At 37.4% G+C, this 22,051-nt stretch overlaps 1 protein-coding gene across 1 annotated transcript; it reads left to right on the forward strand.

Moving 5' to 3' along the window:
- The first annotated feature begins 53 nt into the window (after positions 1-53).
- LOC122745315 (zinc finger protein 184-like) lies at positions 54-16,696 on the forward strand. The gene is made up of 7 exons (XM_043990536.1): positions 54-129; positions 2,250-2,339; positions 6,071-6,197; positions 10,066-10,161; positions 15,145-15,615; positions 15,688-15,930; positions 16,386-16,696. Exons 2-7 carry the CDS (start codon positions 2,259-2,261, stop codon positions 16,694-16,696), a joined length of 1,329 nt encoding a protein of 442 aa, XP_043846471.1. The 5' UTR covers positions 54-129; positions 2,250-2,258.
- The last annotated feature ends 5,355 nt before the right edge of the window (positions 16,697-22,051 follow it).

Below are 22,051 nucleotides of genomic sequence, written 5' to 3' on the forward strand. Positions count from 1 at the left end.
TGGATTCTGGGAATCGTAGTTTTTTTTTTTGTACGCATCGCACACGCGCAGTTCTTGGGCCGGGTTGTCCCCTTTGTTCTTCAGGTGTCTCTGCCAGGGAGGATCCAGTCCCAGAGCAACTGGACACAGGTGCCTTGGGGCTAATGTGAGTAAATGGGTTCAGGGGAGAGAGACAGGATGCATATACACACAGAGTATAGAGATCTTCTGTAGATATCTATTTCTCTACAAATACATACACATACATACACACATATACATATATGTTATATTTATGTGTGTGTGAGAGAGACAGACAGAGGAGGGATAGGAAGAGGGAGGGATGAGTTGGTGAGGAGGGAAATAGGGAGGGAGAAATCTTAGAGAATAGGGAGATAAATAAAATGAGTGTTGGAGGAAAGAGGGAAGAGAGGGATGATGGGGAAAGGTGTTTGAAAAGGTGAGGTGTGTGAATTAAGAGTGAATTGAAAAAGATGAATGATGAGGGATGTATGAGATGAGTGATAAGTAAGGTGAGAGAGATGAATAGAGGAAGATGGACATGAGAGAAAGGGGCAATGATGGACTAGGAATGGCAGAGGAAGAGAGGGATCACAGAAGAATGAATGAGAGATGAGAAAGGGGTGGAGACTGAGAGAGCCAGAGCAAGGGAGAGATGAATGAGAATGTTCACACGTTTCTCATGAATGAGATAGAGATGAGAGAGAAGACAGCGGATTAGAGACAAAAGAGAGAGGGATGAATATGAGATGTAGGAGGGTTTCTTGAAAGGTGAGGTAAGAGAGGTATATGAGAGGGAAAATAGATGAAGGAGAGAGGAGGAAGAAATATGAGCAACATAGCTACTGGGTCCCATTCAATAATTAAGGAAGATTTAGTTTCTTGTATACATGACTTATATGCAGTGATGAGAAGAATAACAGAAGGAAGAATGAATGAAAAGTATTTATTAAGCACTTAGTATATGTCAGGCATTGTACTAAATGCTAGTAAAACAGTTCCTGCCCTAAAGCGCTCTAATGGGGGTGGGGTGGGAAGAAATCACATAAAAGTGAGCTGAAAGATGGGGCAGCTTATATACTTGACAGTATGGTTTGAAAATGACTAGGAAGTGATGTGGAGACCTGGTTATCAAGGGGAAGGTGGAATGCTACCCATCTTACCATTCTCTAGTTGTTTGGTCATGTATCCTTTGGGTTCATTTCATGTGAATGGAAATTCCATTTTGGAGTTCTAGGCATTGGGAAATGTGGGTTTGGCATCTGACATGGAAGTCAAACTGTAGAAAAGGTTTGTAAGTCATAGATGTAATGGTGATACTTCAAGCATTGAAATTGAATGGTATTGCTAGAAGACAAAAAGGAGGGAGGGGGGAAGGAGGGAGGCAGAGAGACAAAGAGATAGGCAATAAAATAATGCATGTGGAATAGGCATTTGGGATGATCCCCTTCCCAAATAACAGGTTGGGGAAACAATACTGTTCTATAGTAACTCAACAAGTACTGAGACGCAACAATTAACATTTACTGAATTCCAAGTATATGTAAGGCACTGTTCTAGGCATTGGGGGGTGGGGGGAAATGAGACAAAAATGGAAGTCTCTTCTCTCAAGGATCTTATGTTTGGCTCTATTGCTAATGTATTATAGAATTCCATTGGTGGAGGAAAAATTAGAGTCACAATACATGGGGATAAGGTCTCTCAGGTGGGTGATAGAAGAACTTGGACTTGAATCCAAATTCTCTGTCCCTTAGCTCTGTATTCTTTCTGCCGGACCGCCTAGCTTCTCCAGTGGTTAAACTAATGACATGTCAGAAAATTGATTTCCTCACTAGCCTTTAGCCAATAAGGGGGAAGGGAATATTTTTGTATGTTGAAAAAGTGGAAGTGATTGGAGCTCACAGAGTTTGGTCACATATTCTTTATAAACTCTGCACATGGGTGGCAGAACAATGAATTCAGTCCATGTGTTCTAGTACTCAGTACAGAACTTGATCTTTGGAATCTAGGGGCAGGATCCTAGTCCCAGGAAATGATTCAACAGTTCAATTTGATGAATATTTATTAAAATGTACTATGAGCAAGGCATAAATTAAACTGCTGGGCACTAACATTCATGGCCCCTCTCTTTGATTGTAGCAAGGGATGGGACTGATCCTGGTCTTCTTTTTAACCCTTTACTCTATAGAGATAGCATGGGATATGGGATTTAGACTCACTTCCTTCATGACTTTTTTCTTCTCCATCAGCTTTGTAGGATGAAGATTGAGGTTATAAGAGACAGGAGTACTGAAGAAGAGGAAGGAATGACTTCTGGGTTCACAGTAGCCAGATCTCAGGTAATTCAGTCAATCAGTAAACAATTATTAAATGCCCACTATGTACCAAATACAGTATGTAACTTCTATCTTTTAAGGTTCTTGGTAATCTCCTTAATCAACATCTGGAAATGCCTTGATTAAAAGCTCTGTTGACTTGTGGTAATGGCAAATATTATGGAGTATCACAATGCCAGGCCAATAAGGATGAACTTTTTTTTGACACTGATAAAAAAAAAAAGCTTTTTTTTTGGTTTGTTTTGCAATGAGGGTTAAGTGACTTGTGCAGGGTCACACAGCTAGGAAGTGTCAAGTGTCTGAGGATGAATTTGAACTCAGGTCCTCCTGAATCCAGGGCTAGTGCTTTATTTACTGCACCACCTAGCTGCCCCAAGAAAGTGTTGTTTTTTTCTAGCATCCTTACTATCTCACTATTTTTGTGGGTACTTCCCACCATGGACTTGAGAACTCTATATGTAGCAATTCTGACCCTCTTCTGTTTCCCACTGGAATTTGGACTTCTCACCTGAGACCTTGGGCTCTGATAGATGAGCTCTTATATTATCTAGAACCAGTCTATGATGTCACCTCTTGGCTAGCTCTAAACTATGTTATATGTGTTTACCCTCAGCCAACTTTCCCTCCTCCACATTTAATTCCCCCATCAAAATGTAAATTCCCTGAGACTTCCAGCAGACCAAAAAAGGAAAAGAAAAGAAAAAAAGGAAAAGAAAAATTTCTCCAGCTTGCACTCTGATCCATCAGCTCTCTATATGGAACTATATAGCATATTTCTTTATGAGTCCTTTGGATTTGTGTTTGGTCATTGTGTTGATCAGAGTTCCAAAGTCTTTCAAAGTTGTTTATCTTTACAATATTGTGATTGTGTAAATTGTTCCACTGATTCTGCTCACTTCACTTTGTATCATTTCATACAACTCTTCCTAGGCTTTTCTGAAACCTCCCCTCATAATTTCTTATAACACAATCATAGAATATGAAATAATTGAGGGCAGGGATTATTTTCTTTTTTTGTTTACATATCCATCACCTTGCATAGTACCTGGTTGGTGCATTGTAGGCATTTAAAAAATATTTGTTGAATTGTACTATTATAATAGATTGCTAATTGGTCTCCCTTATTCCAGTCTCTCCTATCCATTCCAAACTATCCTACACGTGGTTGTGACCCAAATAATCTTCCAAATGAATAAATTTGACCATGTGACTCCTTTTCTCAAAAATCTTCAATGGCGGGGCAGCTAGGTGGTGCAGTGGATAAAGCACCGGCCTTGGATTCAGGAGTACTGAGTTCAAATCCAGCCTCAGACACTTGACACTTACTAGCTGTGTGACCCTGGGCAAGTCACTTAACCCCTATTGCCCTGCCAAAAAAAAATCTTCAATGGCTCCCACTTGTCTAGAATAGAACATAGTATTCTCCGTCTGGTATTTAAGGTCCTCTATAGTCTGTCTCTAACCTACTTTTCCAGCCTCATTTCATACTATGCTCTTTTCTAATTTTATGTTCTATCCAAATCAGACAATTTACTGTTCCCCTAACTCAACATTCTTCCATTGGTCTGTGCTGTCCCCCAAGCCTGGGACATTTTTCTTTCTCAATACTGTCTTTTATAATCATTGTATCCTCTCAGACTTGGAATAGGTGCCACCTCTTTCTTCTAAGATACTGTGGTAAAAAAAAAAATGAAAGTTTTTTAACAGTCGGTTAGGATAACTGAAAGACGCCAGTTTTTTAAGGACCACCCTTTTGGGGAGGAGACCAATGGCATGAGCTATGCACGCCAGTCTGCCTGCTGCACACGTCAGACTGCCTGCTACGCACTCGACTTCCGGGGTGCGAGCTTAAAAGGCAAGGAGAGAACGGAAGTGGGAGCTTTTTCCTGCTCTGTTGGTCTCCTGACTGAGCTGCACAGACAGATGCTGACTGGAGTTCGACTCGGCCCAGCTCGCGGTTAGCAGCAGCACGCACTTAACACGGTCTCTCTCTCTCCCCAAAGGTGGCCTTGGCTTTTGGTGAGTTTTATACGGAATATAGACTAAGCTTAGACTTAAGACGATTTGTATTGTATTTCTACTTTCCTATCCTTCTAATCAACATCACCTTGTGACTACCATACAATAAAAGCTCTAACTAGAAAACCAGAAGCTTCTTCCATTTACTAGTCTGGGAGATAAATTAGGGAAAGGTTAAAGAGGGGAGATTTATGATCTAATATCCAATTTTAAATCTCACAATACTTTTGTGAATCTTGTAGTTAGAGTTTGTTCTCTTTTTAAGTTACTTTGTATCTACTTACCAGTGTTCATGTTGTATCATTCCAGAAGAATGTCTTTGTATTTCTACGACCTAGAATGGTGTCTTGGCAAATAGTAGGTGTTAAAATGTTAGTGAAATGGAAGTGAATTGAATGTAGTCCAAATTGTACTTGAACAGAAATCCCTACTACATCATCCAACCACTGAGTGAGGACCTCTGGTGATGGGGAACACACTAATATTAATAAAAAGCATTTATATAGCATTTACTATGTGCCAGGCACTGCTAAGCACTTAAAAATATGATTTCATTTGATCCTTAGAATAACTGTCATAGGAGCTATTATTCCCTATTTTGCTACAGAGTTAGCTGAGGCAAACAGAGGTTAAGTGACTTGCACTTTATATACCTACTTTACTCTTCTCTACAGCTCTATGAAGTAATGGCATTATTATCCCTATTTTACAAATGAGAAATGTGTAAGATTTGTTGGGATTCAGAGGGGATTAATGAATTGTCTTGGATCATGAAAATGGGGCCATGGAATAGGAGCTATATATCTGGAAGGGACCTCAGATGTTATCTGGTCCAACCTCTTTACTTTATAGATGAGGAAACTGAGACCTACAGAGCAACTGTGTGATGTAAGGTTCATATCTAGGTCTTTCTGACCCAATGGCTTCTATACTATCCATCATTCTATCTTGCATCTCAATGGGATCAAAAGTACATGGGGAGGGATTAGTTTTAGTGAGGAAAAAGACTACTTCATCCTTTGACTCTAGAAGAAGGAACACAGGAAGGGGGAAACATTGAGAGTTTAAGGGCAATGGAGGAAGGATATTAAAGGAGTTATGGTTAGATAGCTTCCATTTTCTCAGTGAAGTAGGAGAGAGGGTATTTTTTGAGAAGGAGGGAGGAGTAGTGAGGAGATTTTGAGGGCTTCATAAGAAACAAAAAGATTTGGAACAACCAGTATGAGCAGTGTGATAGGAGAATCAATAAGAAATAAGTAAAAGATTTGACTTACAGGGGCAGCTAGGTGGTGCATTGGATAGAGTACCGGCCCTGGAGTCAGAAGTACCTGAGTTCAATCCAGCCTCAGACACTTAACACTTACTAGCTGTGTGACCCTGGGCAAGTCACTTAACCCCAATTGCCTCACTAAAAATTAAAAAAAAAAGATTTGACTTACAGTAGTCAATTCTCAGTTGAAGTTAGATATCATCTACTGATAATAAACCCAGTTATCATGAGTTTGGGATTTCCTTTAGCTTGTTCTGCAGTTTGGGAAGGGGCATGAGGCAGGTGGATAGGAGGGGTTGCCAAGAATTGGAGATTAGCAGGATTGGAGTAGTAGATGGGGAGGGAACAGGAGAATAATTGTGATGGCCACTAGGCATTTTGCTATTCTCCTCAGGGTAACATGAAGAGATTATACTTGGGTGAGTATAAATGTATGTTATTACAGGAATCAGTGACATTCAAGGATGTGGCTGTGGACTTTACCTGGGAGGAGTGGTGGCAACTGGACCTTACTCAGAGAGACCTGTATAGGAATGTGATGCTGGAGAACTATCGGAACTTGGTCTTCCTGGGTAAGCACAGCTTTCTCCTGTTACTTAACATCTGTTCGTTTGGGTGTCTGTGATCATGACTGGTAAAGGCTATCCACCATCTGGAGTGCCTAGCTTTGCTTTGGTCCCAGCAGTTCTTAGAGCCAGAGATCATGCAGACTTTACTATTCCCAAGGTAAAACACTTTTTTGCTTGTTTTGTACAATTAGAAATTGACATTATTCCTAAGAAAAAATCTCCAGGGCCAGATGGATTTATAAGTGAATTCTACCAATCATTTAAAGAACAACTAATTCAGATACTATATAAACTCTTTGGAAAAATAGGTGAAGAAGCAGTCTTACCAAATTCTTTTTATGACACAGATATGATGCTGATACCTAAATCAGGAAGAACCAAAACAGGGAAAGAAAATGATTGACCAATTTCCCTAATGAATATTGGTGCAAAAGTTTCAAATAAGATATCAACAAAGAGTTTACAGCAATTTATCCCCAAGATAATTCAGTATGACTACGTAGAATTTCTACCAGGAATGCAGGACTGGTTCATTATTAGGAATACTTTCAGCAGCATTGACCATATCAACAACAAAACCAACAGAAATAATATTATTATCTCTTTCTTCCCCCCCCCCTTTTTTGGTGGGGCAATGAGAATTAAGTGACTTGCCTAGGGTCACACAGCCAGTAAGTGTCAAGTGTCTGAGGCCAGATTTGAACTCAGGTCCTCCTGAATCCAGGGCCGGTGCTTTATCCACTGTGCCACCTAGCTGCCCCCTATTATCTCAACAGGTGCATAAAAAGCTTTTGACAAAATAGCACCCATTCATATTAAAAACATTAGCAAACATAGGAATAAATGGAACTTTCCTTAAAATGATAAGTAGTATCTATCTAAAATGATCAGCAAACATCAACTGTAATGGGGATAAGATAGAAAGAAGCCTTCTCAATAAGATCAGGGGTGAAAAAAGAATGACCATTATCACCACTATTATTGAATATGGTACTAGAAATGTTACCTTTAGCAATAAGACAAGAAAAAAAATGAAGGAATTAGAATAGGTAATGAGGAAACAAAACTATCACTCTTTGCTGATGATATGATGGTATACTTAGAGAATCAACTAAAAAACTACTTGAAATAATGAACAACTTTAGCAAAGTTGTAGGATATAAAATAAACTCACATAAATAATCAGCATTTTTATATATTATCAATAAAGCCCAGTAGCAAGAGATAGAGAAATTCCATTTGAAATAACTGTAGACAATATAAAATATTTGAGAGTCTACCTGCCAAAACAAACCCAGAAACCATACAAACACAATTACAAAACACTTTTTTTTTTCGGGGCAATGGGGGTTAAGTGACTTGCCCAGGGTCACACAGCTAGTAAGTGTCAAGTGTCTGAGGCTGGATTTGAACTCAGGTACTCCTGAATCCAGGGCCGGTGCTTTATCCACTGTGCTATCTAGGCGCCCCCTACAAAACACTTTTTACACAAATAAATTCAGATCCAAACAATGGGGAAAATATCAATTGTTCATGGGTAGGCTGAGCTAATATAATCAATATAACAATTTTATCTAAATTAATTTGCTTATTCAGTGCCATGCCAATCATACTACCAAAAATATGTTAGAGCAGTAGCAAAAATAATAAAATTAATCTGGAAGAAAAAAAGGTCAAGAATATCAAGGGCATTAATAAAAAAATGCAAAGGAAGGTGGCCTAGTCGTACTAGATCTAAAGCTATATTATAAAGAGGCAATTGTTGAAACTATCTGTTACTGGCTAAGAATGAGTGGTGGATCAGTGGAATAGATAAGGTATACAAGACACAGAAGTAAATGACTATAGCAATCTACTGTTTAACAAACCCCAAAATTCCAGCTTTTGGGATAAAAACTCACTGTTTGACAAAATCTGTTGGGAAAACTAGAAAATAGTGTAGCAGAAACTAGGCATAGACCAACATCTCACACCATACACCTTCAAGATAAGGTAAAAATGGGAACAGGATTTAGACATAAAGGATGATGCCATAAGGAAATTAGAAGAACAAGAAATAGTTTACCTGTCAGATCTATGGAGAGGGGAAGAATTTATGACCAAACATGAAACAGTGAGCATTATGAAATACAAAATGTATAATTTTTATTACATTAAATTTAAAAGTTTTTGCACAAACAAACCCAACAAAACCAAGATTAAAAGGAAAACAGAAAGCTGGGAAACAATTTTTACAGCAAGTGTTTCTGATAAAGGCCTCATTTCAGAAATATATAGAGAACAGTTAATTTTATAAGAATACAAATCATTCCCCAATTGATAAATGGTCAAAGGATATGAACAGGAAGTTTTCAGGTGAAGAAATTAAAGCTATCTATAGTATATGAAAAAATGCTCTGAATCGCTATTGATTAGAGAAATGCAAATTAAAACAACTCTTAAGTACCACCCCACACCTTTCAGATTGGCTAATATGACAGAAAAGAAAAATGATAAATGTTGGAGAATATGTGGGAAAATTGGGACACCAATGCATTGTTGGTGGAGTCATGAACTGATCCAATCATTCTGGAGAACAATTTGGAAGTATGTCCAAAGGACAATCTAACTGTGCATACCATTTGATCCAGCAAAACCAGTACTAGGTCTGTATCCCAAGGACATCATAAAAATGGGAAAGGACCCACATGTAAAAATATTTATAGCAGCTCTTTTTGTGGTGGCAAAGAATTGGAAATTAAAAGAATGCCTATCAGTTGGTGAATGGCTGGAGAAGTTGTGGTATATGAGTGTAATGAAACACTATTGGGCTATAAGCAATGATGAGCAGGCAGATTTCAGAAAAACCTGGAAAGACTTACATGAACTGATACAAAGTGAAATGATCAGAACCAGGAGAACATTTTACACAGTAACAGCAACATTGTGTGATGATCAACTATGATTGACTTAGTTCTTCTCAGCAATACAATGATCCAAGACAATTCCAAAAGACACATGATGAAAAAATGCTATCCATATCCAGAAAAAAAACCCCCAAACCCTCCAAAAACCTGTGGAGTATGAAGGCAGATTGAGGCATACTATTTTTACTTTTTGCGTGTGTGATTTTCCCCTTTTGTTCTGTTTCTTCTTTCACAACATGACTAATGTGGAAATATGTTTAACATATCAGATTGTTTGCCTACTTGGGGAGGGAGGGAGGGGAAGGAAGGAAGGAAGGAAGGAGAGGGATTTGGAACTCAAAATCTCATTAAAATGAATGTTGAAAACTATCTTTAGGGGCAGCTAGGTGGCACAGTGGATAAAGAACCAGCCTTGGATTCAGGTCCTGAGGACCTGAGTTCAAATGTGGGCCCAGACACTTGATACTTAGTAGCTGTGTGACCCTGGGTAAATCACTTAACCCTCACTGCACCACAAAACCAAACCAAACCAAAAAAACCAAAACCCAAAACCCCAAACCAACAAAAACCAAACAAAAGAAAGAAAGAAAACTATCTTTACATGTAATTTGGAAAAATATAATACTATTTAGGAAAAAAAGAAATTGACAGCATCAAGGTACTGCTATATACTTCCTGCTTCCTACTTTTCCCTTATGTACTTTGTGAAGTTGGTTGGAAATATTAAATATTTTAATCTTCCTATCAACAGGAAGGAACCAATAAATTAACTCTTTGTGATTCAAATCAACTCAATGACCCATCTAACTATACTTGGAGAACACTATGCAGAGCCTCTTTCAGAAGGCATTTATACTACCCTCTGGGTTTTCTCATCATGGTCTCTTTGCTGAAGAAAAAGGAACTGGAATTAAGTTCTCCAATGACTCTGTTTTCAACATTTTCTCTTTCTTGCCCATGACCAGGGCTTCAGGTTCCCAAACCAGAGATAATTTCTAAGTTGGAGAGAGGAGAAGCACTATGGATGCTGGAAAAAGAATTTCCAAGGGGCACACATCCAGGTGAGTGAGTGAAAACCAGATAGACTGAAGTTATTTTGAAGAAAACAACTGAGATGGTCATTCAGACAGAAATACCTTTGTGATGTTGGACAGCAAAATCTCAAGCCTTTGAGTCCTTGAGGCTGCCTGGCATGCATTTTTAGGTGTTTCCATACTTTGGACACTCTCCTTTTTCTTTTTCCATGACCACAGGTCTCAGCATGTTATCTTTACTTCATTCAGTCAATTTTCACTCTTCTTACAATCTTACCCATTCATGCTAAGTTTAAGTCTAAGGACAATCTCACATGGAGCCTTCAGGTGAAGATCTTCTCCTTTATGGCAATAACTTACACTTTACTCTTATTTGAGGGTTTACAAAACACTTTCATCCCTGAGATTTGTAGGGCAAATATTTTTATTCCTTTCATAGAGAAGGAAACTGAGATCCAAAGAGGTAAATAATATCTAGGAATTGGCAGAGCCATGACTTAAATGAAGATCTCACCTCACTCCAAGTTCAGTGATTCTTTCTCTGTACTATTCTTACCCTTCATGCATTATAGTTCTGATATGCTCAGTTGCTGATGAGCTGATTTAGTGCTTTGCTACCAGAAACTTATTAGGGACAAAAGTGTTTGGGACATATTTTTTTCTGATATGGATTTCTTTTGGTATATCTGATAAGACTTGTTTATTCCAGTAGACTTGAGCTGTTATTATAATGGTGTTGATTTTTAAAATCTAAAACAGAAAAGTCTAAAGTATAATGATTTATTTGCAAAGCTAGTGTTTGCAATCAAATTAGGTCATTTGACTCCTCAGTAGTCAGACAAAGGAGTGATTTATAGAGCTTATTTTTATAACAGAAAAAAAGAATTAAAAATTGTAGCAATCTTAGGAAACTTGTTTTGAACATAATTGAATTAGAAAGGCAGGCCATTTGACTAGTTTACTAGTGGACTTTCCTAAGCTAAATTAGAGTTATTGCCAAGATTTGGAGTGCTGGTGTGTCAAGGGTGTAATAGGGCTTTCCTAGGGAGGGACATTTGCTAGATTTAATGTTCTATTGGATTAGAATTAATGTCTATCATTTTGTGAACTTTTTTGGGGGGAAGTACCTTTAAGTGGTCTCTCAAGGGTATGGGTCTATGTAGCTTACTGAAAAGAACTAACTAAAAAAAAGAACTTATAGTCAGTAAGCTTGAAGTCTCCTCCCTGCCTCCAGCTGTCAGAAAGGGGAACTTAATCTTTAGTAAAGAGTTTTATTTTTATTTTTCCAGGGCAATGAGGGTTAAGTGATTTGCCCAGACTCACACAGCTAGTGCCAAGTGTCTGAGGCTAGATTTAAACTCAGGTCCTCCTGAATCCAGGGCCAGTGTTTTATCTACTGTACCACCTAGCTGCCCTAAAAGAGTTTTATAATATCTAATTTAAACCTATGATTATTTTATTGCTTCAGGGATATATTCCCTATTCTAACTTATCTGCTTTCAAATCTTATCAATATATCTATTCACTAGATCTATAGGGAATTTAGATTTAAGGGAATATTTATGCTAGTTTAGCTGTTAGAATTCACTCTTCCAGGGCAGCTAGATGGCGCAGTAGATAAAGCACCGGCCCTGGATTCAGGAGGACCTGAGTTCAAATGTGACCTCAGATACTTGACACTTACTAGCTGTGTGACTCTGGGCAAGTCACTTAACCCCAACTGCCTCAGCAAAAACAAAATAAAAAAAAAATTAAATTAAACAAAAAAAGAATTCACTCTTCCTAAGGAAGGGAAACTTAATCCTGCAATAAATCAAAGTAATCAATACTAACTAGTTTAGTATTGATTTAACCCCTTTTCAATGGGGGCTTAATTGTTTATCATCATAGCTTATTGCTTTATTTTGGGGATTCTTGACCTAGGGTCTGTGAACTTGTCTTCTTAAATATTATAGTTATTTCAAGTCAAGAACTAGCTTTACATGTAATGGAAAAAAATAAATAAAGAATTATTTAAAAAATAATAATTATTTCAGTACAATTGGCATCTTTTGTGTTCCTATACATTTTATTTTATTCACTTAAAAATAATACTCTTAAAAGGAGTCCTTAGGTTTTACTACATTAATGACCAAAGGGTTCTAGGACCTAAAATAAGTGAAGAGCTCTTGCCTTATTTTTTTGTTTGTTTGTTTGTTTGTTTTTGCGGGACAATAAAGGTTAAGTGACTTGCCCAGGGTCACACAGCTAATAAGTGTCAAGTGTCTGAGGCTGGATTTGAACTCAGGTCATCCTGAATCCAAGGACAGTGCATTATCTAGCTGCTCCCTGAGCTCTTGGCTTATTAAAAGTGAAGTCTTGGATCAAGTATGGCTTCCCACTACCCCATAAGAACCATATTCATCCTCTAAAGGGAGTAGTTGACAACTCTTGGTAATTTTTCTTTATTAATTTTTCCCACTGCAACCATCCATTCTAGACTCAGAATAGGAATTTAGGATTGAGAGGTGAAATGGATTTCAGTGCCTATTACATATAACTTGCTGATTTTACAATTGAAGAAATTATAGACAAAATAATTATATGTCTCCCACAGTTGCACAGATAGTAAGTAACAGAGCTAATATTCAAAATCAGGTCCTTTGATTATAAGTCCAGTGCTTTTACCATGATAACATGTTCCTTTATGCTTATACCATTGACTGCTTCCTATATCTAATTTCTCACCCCTCTTATTCAATCTGCTTGACTCTTGCTCAGGAACTTTAAATGACTCCTCATTGATTACTCCATAAAGACTAACCTCAGCTTTCTGGCTTTTTGGATCCTTCAAACTCTCCCCTCTCCCCTCTCCCCTCTCCCCAAACTGTGCCTTAATTTTCATCACCTTATCCCACAAACTGTATTTTTGTTTGTAGCAGTCAAATAGTCTTTATAGCTCTTATAATATTTTCCTTTATTCATATCTTTCATCAAGCTTATTCCTTTCTTAGAAAGTCCTGTCCATTCCCCTTACATCTCCTCAGGACTTAGCTCTACCTTCCCCTTTCCATGACCATCTCTGATGATACTATAATTGCTTTTGATTTTTCCCTTCCCTGAACCCCAGCATTATTTATAGCCTATATGACCTATATTTATACATATATTTATTGTTATAACTGTAGAGGCCAAATTTAATATGTGGAGAATTAATTGGGTGGCTCACCGTAATATTGTGGTTCAGAAAATAATGAGGGACCTGTAGGTCCAAAACTTCCTCCCCTCCAAACTTCCTTTTTAGATATTTCTCCCAGGCCAATAAGAAAGGAGCTTAACAACCTCTTTTCCACAAACAAATCAGATTTTATTAATGAGAATAAAATACACAGCAAAGGTGAAATTAATAAAGTCAAGGACAAGGGAATAGGGAAAGAGGAAAATGCATAATCTCCCTAACTCTAACAAAAGCTTATACAATCCCCAAACTCACTTCCAGCTCAGCTAATTCAAAGAGCCGGGCTCATTTTATTAACTTACCACCTGGGGTCCATAGCTTCTATAGGAAACAGCTATGCAGCCAAGGCCCACAGGACAAAACCGTCAGGAAAAAAACAAACAAACACCCCTCTCTCTCTCTCCCTCCCTCCCTCTCCCTTTCTCTTACTCTCTCTCATCGGGTCCCGGAAGGTCACCGACTAGAAAGCACTGAGCTCCCCTCAGTGAGCATTTACTCTCCCTCCCTCAAAAGGGAGGTCCTTCAAAATTGCTTGTGGAGAGTGGTTCCCCTGCTGACATCAGCAGCATACATCACTCAGGGCAGGCCAGGTGTGGCCCATCTCCAATCATCCCTACTTGGTTTCCCAAATAGTACTGGGTCATTCAGGTGAGACCCCTAGGCATCTGCTCAATTCCATCATTTTACCACATAGCACAGTGTCTGAAACATAGTAGGTGCTAAATAGATGCTATGGAGCTAGGAGAGGTAATATGACTCCCCTGCCCACTTTACTTTCCATTTAACAGCAAATACTAGTTTCTAGTAAAAACAAAGGAATTATTGAAACATTGAATAGAAACAAGTGTTCAACAAAATGCTTCTAGTTCTATTGAAAAATAATTTCATATTAAAGAAATGCAGAAGTTTGTTCATATGACATTTTTGTAGAATTTCAAGAATTCCAAACTGATCAGATTTGGGTCAGAAAAGAGGCCTTTTCCTCATTCCTCACATTGGAAAAGAACTGTATAATGATTCCAGTAAGAGAGAGCATTGGAGGGCGAGAGAAAAATTCTGTATTAGGTAAGATATTGGTTATTTCAGCAGGAGTGAATAAAGGTGCCCAGTTAATTAAATTATTGATGACTTTCTCTAAACCTTTATTTTTACCAAATATATACCTTCTCTCCCACTCAGTGAGCTATCCCTTGTAACAAATATTTTAAAAGAAAGAAGAAAAATAGTTCAGCCAAAGCAACTAATGCATTGAGCACATCTTAGAGTATATACAATGTTCCATATCCATAGTGCCCCATTCCTGGCAAGGAGTTGCTACTATATGTTTATGTATTTGTTTTTTCTACTTAATAGAAAAAACTGATCAGGATGCTGGGGATATATCATGCAGTCACTTTTGTTAATACATAGTTATTTCTTACACAGAAAAGGGAGTTCCCTAATGAACTGGGAAGGACGGATCACATTTTGTATCATTTAATTAGGGGAAGGGTGACTATAATATATACTCTTTTCCCTTTCCTCCCTCCCAAATGCACATACCGACATTGGAGAAAACAAGGACCAACTGTTGCAATAAGGTCTTTAATAAAGTGTCCAGTTGAGTAGTGGGAAAAGTACAAGTAGCTCTACTTAGGGGAAAAACAGCATAAGCTTAGCATCTTTATTTTTCTTAAGGTTTTTGGAAATGTAACCTTGATGAACAGTAAGGAAACAGTAAACTAGAGAGCAAGCGATTTCCTTTTAGCACAGGGGGGAAAAAAGACATTTACACGCTTGTATTTTTTTTTCAGGTTCCAGGACTAGGTCTGAAACCAAGAAGACAATTCCAAAGCAGGATATTTCTTTTGAAGAAGCGCTCCAGGAAAGAGCCACAAGGGAGGGTTTCTGGGACTTTGAGTTGGGAGAACTTCGTGAATGTGATAATAGATTTGAAATGTCGCAGAGAAATCAGGAGACATGTTTGAAGCAAGATATAACAATCTTGCAGAAGAAAATTCTTGAGAAGATGCAATACAATACATTGCATGAACCAAATATTGTTACACAGAAATATGTCCATAAATATGATACACATGAAAATATCATCAAACAGTATTCATTCCTAAATAAATGTACTAACATTTCCACAGAAATGAAAGATTGTATGTACAATGAACAGAGTAAAGCATTTAATTACTTCTCAGGCCCCATTAGATATCAAAGAATTCTTTCTGGAGAAAAACCATACAAATGTAGTGAATGTGAAAAAGCCTTCAGCCAGAGTATACATCTTACTCAACATCAGAGAATTCATACTGGAGAGAAGCCCTATAAATGTAAGGAATGTGGAAAAGCCTTCAACCAAAACATGAACCTTACTCGACATCGGAGAATCCATACTGGGGAGAAACCCTATAAATGTAAGGAATGTGGTAAAGCCTTCAGTGACAGCTCATCCCTTGTTCTACACCAGAGAATTCATACTGGAGAGAAACCATATAAGTGTAGTGAGTGTGGGAAAGCATTCAACCAGAATACACACCTTACTCAACATCAAAGAATTCATACCGGGGAGAAACCCTATAAGTGTAATGAATGTGGGAGAGCATTCAACCAGAATATACACCTTACTCAACATCAGAGAATTCATACTGGAGAAAAACCTTATAAATGTAAAACATGTGGTAAAGTCTTTAGGCAGTGCACAAGCCTTATTCAACATCAGAGAATTCATACTGGAGAAAAACCATATAAATGTAGTGAATGTGGAAAAACGTTCAGAAGTATGCACCTTCCACGTAATCAGAGAATTCATACTGGGGAGAAGCATTTAAAATGTGATGTGTGTAATAAAGCCTTTAGTGATAGCTCATCTCTTACTCTACACCAAAGAGTTCACACTGGAGAGAAGCCCTATAAGTGTACTGAATGTTTAAAAACCCTCAGTCAGAAATACCACCTTATTCAACATGAGTGAATTTATACTGAGAAGCCCTGTAAATGTCATGAATGCAGAAAAGCCTTTAGCCATAGTAGATGCTTTACTCAACAGCAGAAATTCATAAAGAAGAGAAACCCTATAAGTGTACTGTATGTGGTAAGCCCTTCAGCCAAAGCACAGGCCTTATTCAACACTGGAGTATTCATACTGCAGAGAAACCCTATAAATGTAAGCCTTCAGTCAGAGTGGAAGCCTTACCCAATGTCAGAGAATCTGTATCGGAGAAAAACCATATAAATGTTGTGAATGTGGAAAAGCTCTCAGTTAAAGCATATACCTTATTCAACATCAAAGAATTTGTACTAGAGAGAAACCCTATAAGTTTAATCAGTGTAGTAAAGCCTTCTACTCACATTGCATAAAAAATTTATACTGGGAAAAAACCCTGTAAATGTAGTGAATGTGGAAGTCTTTAGTTAAATTATAAATCTTACTCAACATAAGTAGATTCATACAGGAGAGAAACCATATATATGTAATGAATGTAGAAAAGTCTTTAGCCAGAGTATACACCTTACTCAATGCCAGATAATTCATAGCAGAAGTAATCCCTTTAAATGTATTGAATGTGGAAAAGCATATACCTTACTCTACACCAGAGAATACATACTGGAGAGAAACCTTAGAAATATAATAGATATGAAGGGGTCTTTGGTCAATTCAAATACCTTCCACAGCAGCACAGAATTCTCACTGCAATGTATGTATATTATAATTGAATGTAGAAACTTTTTTTTTTAACATCAGAGAATTCATTGTTATGAGAAATCTAATGGTATAATTTAAAGCAATGGATTTGGAATCAGACAACCTGCATTTGGAGATAAATCCCAGTGCTATAATCTACTGTATCTCTATGATCTTTGACAATTCACTTCACCTTCTTGATTCTAAGTCACTTATCTATAAAATGAGGGCATTTGATTAGATAGTATGTAGGGATCTTTCTAGTTCTAAATATTGTGGGTCTTTGAAACTCTCTAATTATCATGAATGACAGCAAGCTTTCAGTAAGTTGGGAGGGCAGTCTTATTTTTTTTTTAAGTGAGGCAATTGGGGTTAAGTGACTTGCCCAGGGTCACACAGCTAGTAAGTGTGTGTTAAGTGTCTGAGGCCGGATTTGAACTCAGGTACTCCTGACTCCAGGGCCAGTGCTCTATCCACTGCGCCACCTAACTGCCCTCATGGGCAGTCTTATTAAATGTTATAGGTCATATCTGAAAGAAACCCTACTAATATAATGAATATGAGAAGGCCTTCTAAGGTAGTTCAGTCATTAATAGAATGAGAGGCTTAGTCTTATTCACAGGATGTAATAATATGGTAAAATCTTATCAAATTTATTATTCATTAAATTCCTAAGAGTTAAATGTTTTTCAGTCACATGTAAAGTTGAAAGATGGACAAGATATTTTTTTATTTTCCTCTTACTTTTGAATGCACATTTCTTTTAAAAAAAAAAGGTCCAACAGGAAGTACACAAGTGTGAGATAGGAAATACTTTTAAAAATAAATATTTTTTTGAAGTTTGTTTTTATATTGTTATCACTTCACAGTACCCATACTCTACTCTAATAGAATCTTCCTTTGTAACAGAGAATAGTTAACCAAATCAAGCAACAGAAAGAGTACTGTTTGACAATGAATTGTTTATTCCACACCTAGTGCCTCACCTCTTTACAAAGAGAAAGGAGGTATATTTCATCACAGGTCTTTTGGAGTCAAGAATAGCTGTTGAATTGGTCAGAATTCTGATTTTTTCAGTTTTATTTTCCTTTGAACTATTATAATCATTGTGTAATTGCTCCTTTGCTTCTGATTATTTTACATTGTTCATTCAAATTTCCCCAAGTTTCTCTGAATTTCTTCATTATTTGTAATTTCTTATTGCACAAGACGATTACATTGTTGTTGTTGTTGTTATTTGTCCTTCATTCTCAAAGGGGACCATGATATCAGGAGGTGATGTTATGACTTGCACTGAATTGGATTTAAGTGAGGAAGGGCTGTGCAAAGTCACCAGCCTTACTCTTTCCTCCAGAGCCATCTGGGTCCAGTGGACTGGATATATGTCAGGAAGACTGGAGATGGCTCTGGATGTTTTAAGGCAATTGGGGTTAAATGACTTGTCCAGAGTCACACAGCTAGTAGTGTCAAGTGTCTAAGGCCGGGATTTGAACTCCATTTTTCCTGACTCCAGGGCCAGTGCTCCATCCATTGTGCCACCTAGCTGCCCCGATATTCCATAAATTCATATAGGATAGGCAATATTGTTGAGGGTATAAGACAATGAGCTTAGAATCAGAAATAGTTGGGTTCAAATCCTTCAGACACTTACTAGCTGTGTGACCCCCTTACTAGTTGTGTCATTTAACATCTATGTTCATTGATTATCTCATCTATAAAAATAGAGAGGCTGGATTCAATGGTATCTAAGGTCCCTTCCAGCTCTAAATATATGATATGAGATACCACAGTTTATTCAGCCATTTCCTAATTGATGAATACCCACTTTGTTTCCAGATTTCTCGACTACCCAAAGTGCTGCTACAAATATATGTATATATATGTGTGTGTATATGTATACATACACACATATACATACACATACATAGATACATAATTCATACATACGTTCCCTCTGTCTTTTAGCTCCTTGGGCTATAAGCCCAATAGTGATTCAGTGTTTTGGGGATTTATGATTTTACAAGAGTGACTGTGGCTAAGAAATTCATCACCTAGGGGCAGCTAGATGGTGCGGTGGATAAAGCACTGGCCTTGGATTCAGGAGGACCTGAGTTCAAATCTGTCCTCAGACACTTAATAGCTGTGTGTCCCTGGGCAAGTCACTTAACCTTCATTGCCCTGCTCCCCAACACTCCCCCCCCCCAAAAGAAATTCATCACCTTGCAGTCAACCTGATGAACCTTTATGATCTTACTTTCTCTGATTCTTGGGACATAGTCTGTCATTGGGCTTATATTCAAAACCTTTCCAGTTCAGTAGTATCTTCCAGAACTTATATTCCATTGACATAGCCTTTGAGAATCTAGAATAACTTTCAGGCATCAGGCATCAGGAATCCAAATAATAGCTTCTAAACTCTGAGCCTTTTTTAAAAAGAAAAAGCTAAGCAGAGAAAAACATACTTTACAATTGAATTTACATCATACTTTAGAATAGAAAAATAAAAGAAACATTTGCACTAGTTGATTACTTCAGTTTTTCCTAAGATACATAAACACCTAAGATCATAAACACCATTTCTGTTTAGGATGTTCATATGTCTGAACTAGATTGGTATCCATGTAATTAGAGAGAAGAGGTATATTTGGGAAATAGAAGCAACAGGACTGGACAATTAATTAAATATTGAAAAAGAGGGAGAAAAAGTCAACTATGTGAACTTTTGAAACTCAAGGAGTAGAAATATAGTGGCACTCTCGAAATAATGAACTTAGGAAGAGGGATGAATTTTGTTTTTACAACATTTCTTTTCTTTTTTTTTTTTGCAGGGTAATGTGGTAAAAAAAATATGAAAGTTTTTTAACAGTCGGTTAGGATAACTGAAAGACACCAGTTTTTTTTTTTAAGGACCACCCTTTTGGGGAGGAGACCAACGGCATGAGCTACGCATGCCAGTCCGCCTGCTGCGCACGTCAGACTGCCTGCTACGCACTCGACTTCCGGGGTGAGAGCTTAAAAGGCAAGGAGAGAACGGAAGTGGAGTTTTTTCCTGCTCTGCTGGTCTCCTGGCTGCGCTGCACAGACGGTCTCTCTCTCCCCAAAGGTGGCCTTCTCTTTTGGTGAGTTTTATACGGAATATAGACTAAGCTTAGACTTAAGACGATTTGTATTGTGTTTCTACTTTCCTATCCTTCTAATCAACATCACCTTGTGACTACCATACAATAAAAGGTCTATCTAGAAAACCAGAAGCTTCTTCCATTTACTAGTCTGGGAGATAAATTAAGGGAAAGGTTAAGTAGGGTAGATTTATGATCTAATATCCAATTTTAAATCTCACAGTAATGAGGGTTAAGTAACTTGCTCAGGGTTACAGAAGTAGTATGTGTCAAGTGGCTGAAGCTGGATTTGAACTCAGGTCCTCTTGAATCCAGGGCCAGTGCTTTATCTACTGTGCCACCTAGCTGCCCCAAAGGGATGAATTTTGAACAGGATTTTTGTGAAAACAACTATAAAATTATAAGTAACTAAAATAAAAGAGTTCATGGACTGGTTGTATTAATATGGTAAAATTAATAAACTCCCCCAAATTAATTTGTACAATTAATGCAATATCAATGAAAGCACTAGAGGGTTTCTTTATAGAATTAGACAAAGTCATAATGAAATTTATATGGAAAAATAATGGGCAAGAATAAGGGATACATAGAAGAGAAAAGCTAATTGAATATGGTCTTGTGTTATCAGACTTTAAATTATAAAATGTTTATCAAAACTGTCAGATCCTAAGAAAAAGAGATATTGAACGGAATACAATAAATACATTAGGCATCAAATCAGATGTTTACCAAAGATTAGTTTTTGATAAACTACTACTAATAATGATAGTTGGCATTTATACAGTGCTTTAAGGTTTGCAAAGCACTATGCACATATTATTTTTTATTTTATTTTATTTTTTTTGGTGAGGCATTTGGGGTTAAGTGACTTGCCCAGGGTCACGCAGCTAGTGTTAAGTGTCTGAGGCCGGATTTGAACTCAGGTCCTCCTGAATCCAGGGCCTGTGTTCTATCCACTGCACCACCTAGCTGCCCCTGCACATATTATTTAACATAACAGACATGGGTAGGGACTATTATACATATAAACATATAATATATCTATATAAATAAAAGTTTTGGAAAGAATTTATTATTTAATATATTATGAAATTTTCAACATGGGAGGAAAGAGATTTAAAGTCACTCTTGCACCATATGCCCCAGTGAATTCCATCTGGATTGGATGAGAGACTTTAGTGTGGGCTGGGTATAATGTGGGCCCCATTCTCATTCTCTGGATTGACTTATTCATCTAGAGCAGGTATATTTTTGTATACATGGGTATTTTCCCCTTTTTTAATGATCTCTTTGGGATACAGACCTAGGAGTAGTATTACTGGGACAGAAGGTATGTACAATTTTTTAGCCTTTTAGGCATAGTTCCAAATTGCTCTCAAGAATGGTTGGATTGGGGCAGCTAGGTGGTGCAGTGGATAGAGCACTGGCCCTGGAGTCAAGAGGACCTGAGTTCAAATCTGGATTCAGACACTTAACACTTACTAGCTGTGTGACCCTGGGCAAGTCACTTAATCCCAATTGCCTCACTAAAAAAAAAATGGTTGGATCAGTTCAAAACTCCACCAGCAATGCATTAGTGTTACAATATTCTCACATCTCCAACATTTATAATTTTCCTTTTTTTGTCATATTAGACAATTAGGATGGGTGTGAGGTGGTATTTCAGAGTAGTTTTATTTTAATGTGCATTTCTTTAATCAGTAGTGATTAAGAACATTTTTAAAAATGGCTGTAGATAGCTTTAATTTCTTCATCTGAAAACTGCCTATTCATATTATTTAACCATTTCTCAATTGGAGAATGACTTGTATTCTTAAAGTTTGATTCAGTTCTCTCTATATTTTAGAAATTAGAACTTTATCAGAAATACTGGCTATAAAAATTATTTCCCAGCTTTCTGCTTTTCTTCTA

The sequence above is a fragment of the Dromiciops gliroides genome, chromosome 1, assembly GCF_019393635.1.
Source record: "Dromiciops gliroides isolate mDroGli1 chromosome 1, mDroGli1.pri, whole genome shotgun sequence".
NCBI lineage: Eukaryota > Metazoa > Chordata > Mammalia > Microbiotheria > Microbiotheriidae > Dromiciops > Dromiciops gliroides.

Coding starts and splice junctions, on each gene's coding strand:
- LOC122745315 (XM_043990536.1), top strand. CDS start 2,259: ATGAAGATTGAGGTTATAAGAGACAGGAGTACTGAAGAAGAGGAAGGA. Junction 2,340..6,070: donor TCACAGTAGCCAGATCTCAG/GTAATTCAGTCA, acceptor ATGTTATTACAG/GAATCAGTGACATTCAAGGA. Junction 15,616..15,687: donor TGAAAAAGCCTTCAGCCAGA/GTATACATCTTA, acceptor AATGTGGAAAAG/CCTTCAACCAAAACATGAAC.